The following is a 7,287-nucleotide window of genomic DNA, read 5'->3' on the forward strand; positions in this document are numbered from 1 at the left end:
TCTGTTTCTGATACCTTATGATTGCCTACATTTTAACCTTTACGCTTACCTGTATATTCAAAAGAATATTTGTGAGATTTTATCTAGCATATTTTTTTTGTGCGTTTTTCTGGAGCATTAGAGATACCACTATCTTCTCTCTCAATGGTTCCTAATGCCCTCATTTATTCCGTTCAGTATTTTATCATAAAATTTCAATTCTTATTTGAATATTTGTACTATTTTATGAACATTTGAGTGATCATTTACTTATTTCACTAATAAGTTACCAGTGTCATGAGAAACTGTTTTTTATTATGTTATAAAATTAAGTTACATGGGGTCATGTATATCTAAAATGAATTTATGACAAGTATGCTTCCATTTTCTTTACTGAGACAAATCTCCTACAAGAGGTGGATTAAAAAGCAAAGGGAAGAAATGAGTTGAATAAGGTACAATGTAAGTAAATCTAAAGAGGAACTGCAGAGTATAACAATTGAAATATAGATTATTAAAAGATAAATGTAATAAACTTCAATAGAAAGGTTTGAAAGACACTGACCTTTTATTTTAACTCTTTTTATTCAGTGCTATTTTATTTTTTAAGAATGACAAAATTCTTTTGATTGAGTCCTTGAAGGCTTTCTTCACTTGCTTATTTCTCAGTGTATAAATAAATGGATTTAGGGTAGGTGAAATGGAAGAAATGAGCAGTGAAACCACTTTGTTAATAGTCACTTCCTCTTTGGATGCAGGATTCATGTAAATGAACATGCAGGTGCCATAGGTGATGGAAACCACAACCATGTGGGAAGAACAGGTGGAAAAGGCCTTTTTTCTTTGCTGGGCAGAAGGAAATCCTAAAATTGTCTTGGTAATATAAGCATAGGACAGAACTACACATATAAGGGTCACAATAAGGGTCAGCAAAGCACAAAGTAAAACAGTTTGTTCCATGAACCTTGTGTCTGAACATGATATCTTCATTAGGGGAGAGGCGTCACAGAGAAAATGATCAATGGCGTTTGAGTCACAGAATTTCAGATTTAGCCCCAGACTAAGTGGGGAGGTTATGACTAACAATCCAGCCAGCCAACAGCAAAAAACAAGTCTCTTGCAGACCCTGCTGCTCATGATGGTCACATAATGCAATGGTTTGCAAATGGCCACATAGCGGTCATAGGACATAGCAGCCAGCAGAAAAAATTCTGTTACTGCAAAGAGGTCAGTAAAAAACACTTGAACGACACAAGCCTTATAGGCAATGACCTTGTCACCTGTTGCTATGTCATATAAGTACCTGGGAATGCAAGCAGTTGTGAATGAGATCTCTAAGAAGGAGAAATTTTGCAAAAAAAAGTACATGGCTGTTTTAAGGTGCGGATCCACAAAGGTGAGTGTGAGGATGGTCAGGTTTCCAGTCACACTCAGTGTGTAGGTGAGAAATAGAAAGACAAAAATCAGGACCTGCATATCAGGGTCATCTGTCAGTCCCAGCAGAATGAATGTTGTTACTGTATAGTTTTTCATCACTAGTGGCTTCTGTCCAATCTGCATGACCAACAATTCAGAGAGATCATTATCCAGGTTATATTATCTGTGTAAAATTCGATTGTATCAATATTACCTTCACTATATTTTCACATTATATTTTAAATCATACTGTGGATATAACTAAGTTGATCTGCTACTTTGGTGTGCTTTTATGGGTAGAAAAAAATATCATTTGACTCCTCCAAATTCTTCCCTATTCAGAGCTAAATTAAAAAATCACCATATTGTTATACTTTTGGTTAACAGTTCAGTCTTAGTGAAAATGATAATACATGATATGTAAGTAGACTTATTCTAGAGTCTTGATCAGAACTTGGAGCTTCTATTCCAACTCTGTAATAAGCTTCTTCCTTCCTGCCTTCTTTCCTCTATCTTTCTTCCATTTTTCCTCTTTCAGATAAGTGTATTTTTTTTTGTCTTATGAACAAGGCTAAACATTCATGGAGCACATGGATGCTTCCTTCTTCTTCCTTCTACAATTCTCTATCAGTGTGCAAGCTGTTATGCAGAATATACTGTTTTAAACACATTTTTTGCATCTATGTTTAGGACAAATTCATAACAAATTTGTCAAGTTTTTGTTACTTTGGCAAATTCAGTTAAAAATTACCCATGTGGTATTTTTATATTATCTTGTTGCCTGTTTCAATTCCTTGGACCTATTATTTCCTGTTCATTTATGACTATACAATCTCTCACTGTTTTTTGCACAATTCCTATAATTTTATATTACATCTGTCACTTAATGAACACTTAATTTCTGTTTCTAGTAAGGAGTAATTTCTAACATATTGAATTGACTACCAAACATATCTACTTATATATTGAACCACCTACCAAACATATCTGCTTGTATGCATCACATGCATGACCATCTCAATGTTCCTAAAACAGAAGTCATGGTTTTCCCGTGGTAGGTCACCTTCCCTCTTATCCTGTGTGCTTACCAGGCTCCATTTGTCGACCATGTGTTCTGTGGCAGGTATCACAGTGAGCACTTCTCTTGTGTACTTTATCCTATATTCCCCAAACATCACTGGTTTTTAGGTGAAGCATCACTTCCCCTGGGAAGGTTTCTGCGATTCTGATGACTATCTTAGCCAACACACCCAGTCCTGGGCTCCAATAACAAAGCTTGCCACTACATCATGTTTAGCCAGAGAATGTATTTTTGGGGATTATGTCTCTCTCACTGTGACAGTAATGACAATACAGTCCCATGTATATTGTCAATGTCTAAAGAATACTTACTGAATAAATTTACACATCCTGAATTTACCAAGCATGCACAAAGGTACTTTCTTCATATTTGGACTTAAATTCATATTGCTCTTTCACTGAATATGCTTATTGAATTTTCTTATCTATGACTCCATTACTAGAAAATTGTGCATTTCTTTGCTGTTTTTAAAAAAAAGAGCTATTTTTATTAAGTCATATTGTGAAGTGATCTTTACAATTGTGACAAGAATTGTAATTGCTTTCTGTTTCTTGCTTTTTCTAAAAAGTAATTGTATTTTTATTGACTGTGTTTCCATCTTCACTGTTATCCATTAATACAATGTTAAATGGATTTTTGGGTTTATGTCAAAAACTGCTCCACAGTAACTTTCTCAGACATCAAGAATTAGTTTCTATAGTGGGGGTTTGAATGTTTTAATTTTCAAATAGTGTTTCAGTGCTTATAATCCCCTATCAATAAGTAAAAAAAAAAAATCCCTTTGAAACCACAATTTATTTGTAAATAGTTTGCTTTTATTGCTTTTTTCCTGTACTTTATGCATACTGAAGTAGGAAGAGCATCGCATCTACTAGTTCACCCAGTTCATACTTTTAAAACCACAGGGTGGCAGTCCTCGTTCCGGGGAAGCAGTGCTGACCATGGCGCATGGCTTGCCTGAAAACTATAACCTTCCAGGGAATGTTGGGTCATATTAAACATATGTATTAGAATAAATTGAGAAGTAGTGAATAAACTCAGAAGTAGTGGAGAAGACTGTTGCAGTCCACCCACTCTTCTGTCATCCTTTCTCCTTCTCTCTCAAGTTGCGTATGCATCACTACATAATCTTACTCAAGTCAACCTGCTATGGGCATAGGCGTTGCTCAAAGCTCAAAATTTTTTTTTTACAATATATTACACAGTACTATAAGGTGCAATTCAATAAACTAATTGACAATGACATATAAAAACTGATTTCTGTTTATCTTACAATGAATATTTGAAAGGAGGCAGAGATTTCTAATGAATGATCTTATACAGCCTGTCTTTTGCAGTGATGAAGGAAGAAATAGAAACACATGTGCATACATGCACAAATACACTCACACACATGCAATGGGTGCTTGTCTTTTACAACTGGGGTTAATGATGTAACTGACATAGTTTCTGGGCATTCCTTATATTAGGATTCCTAATTAAAAACCCATCTATTTACACTTATGACATCTCATGTACATTTTAGAGGCTTTACAAAATATCTGGGTTATAACATATATCTCATTTATCTGATTATGATGTAGGTAGGTGAAATCTTTTTCTCTCAGAGAAAAATGTAGCTAAAATTTCACAAAGGAAAATATTATTAATGTTGCAAAACTTTTCATACTTTTCTCTCAGTCAATGGTAACTTCAGCAAGTTGTTTAAATATAGTAATTCTTAAAGGAACTTAGCTAAAAATGGTAAATTTGATAAATTTTCATGTAAACTTCTTTTACATTTGCTTATACACTCATATTCTCACTTATAGGTTCTCTAAACCAAAAAAAGCTCTCTGCGACCAAAAAAAGGGCCCCAACAAATTAGATTGATTTTCTCGTGAAAGTCAAAGAATATTTTCTTAAAAGATGGAAACATGATCCTAATGGCAGTCGAATGCAGAAACCCTCTTCTCTTTGAAAGAGCTGGCATTTCAGTGTCTCTGTGTAGGAACAGAGGTTTGAGCAATACAAACTTCGACTTTTTTTTTGTAGTTTGCTCCAGCTGCAGATTAATGAATAAACAAGAGATCCTCGGTGATTTACACTCAAAGTCATGAATGAATCTTTACAGTAATTATATTTGGAAAAAGCAAAATAAATAACAAAGACTGTTCTGGGCCAAGGACCTCAGAGAAAAGAGGAGAAGTAACAGGTTATTTCATTTTCTTATTTTTCTTAATGCTTTATTGAAAGAAAATCAACATGCAAAACTTACAAATAGTTAAAGTGTATGATTTGGTAGGTTTTAGTGTACATACACTCATCTGAAAACTTTAACACAATCAGAGGAGTGAACATGCCCATCACTCCCAAAGGGTCCTTGCTCATCCTCGTTCATCCCCGTGGCCCCCTGTGACCTCACGCTCTGCACTCCTCCGTTTCTGTCAAACCCTGATACACTTTCTGCCACTAGAGATTAGTTTGTTTTCTTGTAGAAGTTTAAATAATACAGTAATGCAGGGATTTTTTTGGGGGTCGGGTGTCTGGTTTCTATCACTAAATGTGGATTTCAAATTTATCCTTGCTTTCATGTGTGTCAGTAGTTCATTCCTTTTTACTTCTGAGTAGTATGCCGATGTTAGTGGACCTATGAGGTCTTCCCAGTTTGTGACTATTACAAATAAAGCTTCTATGAAAAGTCGTGTATTGGATTTGTATGCAAATATTCTGTCATTTCTCTTGGGTAAATATTTGGGATGAAATGAAACGGTTAGTTGATAAGTGAGGTGTACCTCTGACTTTTAAAGAACCTGTCAAACTATTTTCCAATGGGCCTTTAGCATTTCACATTCCCATTATCAGTGTAGGAGAGTTCCAGTTGTTACACAAAAATGCCAAACCTTCGCATGATCAGTTTTTAATTTTAGCATTCTAGAAGGTATGTCATGGCATGTCATTCTTGTTTTGATTTACAACCCCCTAATGACATACGATGTTGGGCATCTTTTCATATGTTTCTTTGACATTTGCATATCTTCTTTAGTGTGGAATTTGGTAGATCTCTTGCCCATCTTTTAAGTTGAGTTTTCCTATTGTTGAGTAGTGAGAGTTCTTTTCTTTTTCTGGACAAGGTCCTTTACCAGACATATGATTTTAAGATGTTTTCTCTAGGAGTGTGGGTTTTCCTGTTTCTGAATGGTGTCCTTTGGGCAAAAGACATAATTAACTTGGATGAAGTCACCTTTTACTTTGTGCTTTGGAACCATATCTAAGGAACCTTTATTGAATCCAGTGAGCAAAGATTTTAATTTTCTTCTAAGAGTTTCAGCTTTTACATTTAGTTCTCTAATTAATTTGAGTAAATTTGTTTATGGCATGAGAAAGATGCCTAAATTCACTCTTTTGCATATGGATATGCAGTTGTCTAGCACTGTTTGTTGAAAATGGTATTCTTTTCCTGGTGAATTGTCTTGGCACCCTCCTTATCAACCTGTATAGTGGGTTGAATAGTCCCTAAAAAGGACTGAGTACTAACCCACTGATCTTGTAATTATGACCTTGTTTAGAAAAGTGTCTTTGCAGATGTAATTGAGCTAAAAGTTTTGAGGAGGCCCTAAATCTGGTCACTGGTGTCCTTATAGAACGGAAACAATACACAAAGAGACACAGGGAAGAAATTCATGTGAAATGGAGGCAGAGATTAGAATCATGATGCCATGAACCAAGGAATTTCAGGGGCCAGCAGAAGCTGAAAGAGGTTTGGAAGGATTCTCACCATTTCTTTCTTTGTTTTTGGGACAGTTTTTGTGTGGGGAGGCTTTCTGGTTATTAGACAGTGTTTTGGAAAAACTAAATTTGGTGAGAAGAAACACTGTTGGCAGAGAAACTAATGAACAGGGTCACTGGAAGGTTTAGAAAAGCACAGAAGAAAGATCTGATGGAAAGATTATCTGCATGATGTTCCTGGGGGACATTTAAGATATTCGTGGTGACTATATTACTTATACTACTAAGAGAACAATCATTCCTGGTTTGTTCCTAAATCCTTGATTGTGTCTTTAGCTTTATATAATTTTGTATTATTGTAGGACAACATGGAGACAGAGAAGGGTCAGGAACCACCAGGGAACAGGCCACCAAACATTCTTTAGTACAAATTAAGTGATGGGAAAAGGAAAAATATTTGCCAAACACTTGATCTTTGAGTCACTTTTCTTAGCCCTAAAGGCCTTTCAAAACTTAAAGTGATCTTTAACCACTTAAAATGTTACTGATCTAATATATCAATTAAAAGACAGTGATTATAAGAGTGAATTAAAAACAAGACTCTCAAAAGAAACTTCAAAATTTCTTCTGTTCCATTCTTCTTTTCCTCTGTGTGTTCCTAATAGATTATCTACAAGAAAGCAACTTTAAATACAGACTCAGAATAAAAGAAAAGAGATCAACATTTATCATTCTAACACTAATTTTAAAAAAAGGTAGAATCCCTATTTTAATTTCCAGCTTAATTATTATGATTTCCTTACATTTCCTTCCTTTGGTTTTGGTTTACTCTTCTTTTAGAGGTTTACTAAAGTGGAAGGCTCTTTTACAGATTTGAGCACTTGCTTTTTTAAAAAATAGGTGTGTTTATTGTGTTTACACATTTCTCTCTATGCACTGCTTGAGTTGCTTCCTGTAAGTTTTGATATTTTTTGCTTTTGCTTTCATTCATCTCAGAGTATTTTCTCATTTCTCATGTGATTTATTCTTTAAAACACTGGCTGTTTAGGAATGTCTTGTTTATTTTTCATATAGTTGTAAATTTCCCAAATTTACCTCTTACT

At 34.7% G+C, this 7,287-nt stretch overlaps 1 protein-coding gene across 1 annotated transcript; it reads right to left on the reverse strand.

The window, feature by feature from the left end:
• Positions 1-552: 552 nt before the first annotated feature.
• On the reverse strand, positions 553-1,512 carry LOC108405320 (olfactory receptor 6C2-like). The gene has a single exon (XM_037015810.2). The coding sequence runs from the start codon at positions 1,510-1,512 to the stop codon at positions 553-555; it is 960 nt and encodes a 319-aa protein (XP_036871705.2).
• Positions 1,513-7,287: the final 5,775 nt, after the last annotated feature.

The sequence above is a fragment of the Manis javanica genome, chromosome 10, assembly GCF_040802235.1.
Source record: "Manis javanica isolate MJ-LG chromosome 10, MJ_LKY, whole genome shotgun sequence".
NCBI classification, from domain to species: Eukaryota; Metazoa; Chordata; class Mammalia; order Pholidota; family Manidae; genus Manis; species Manis javanica.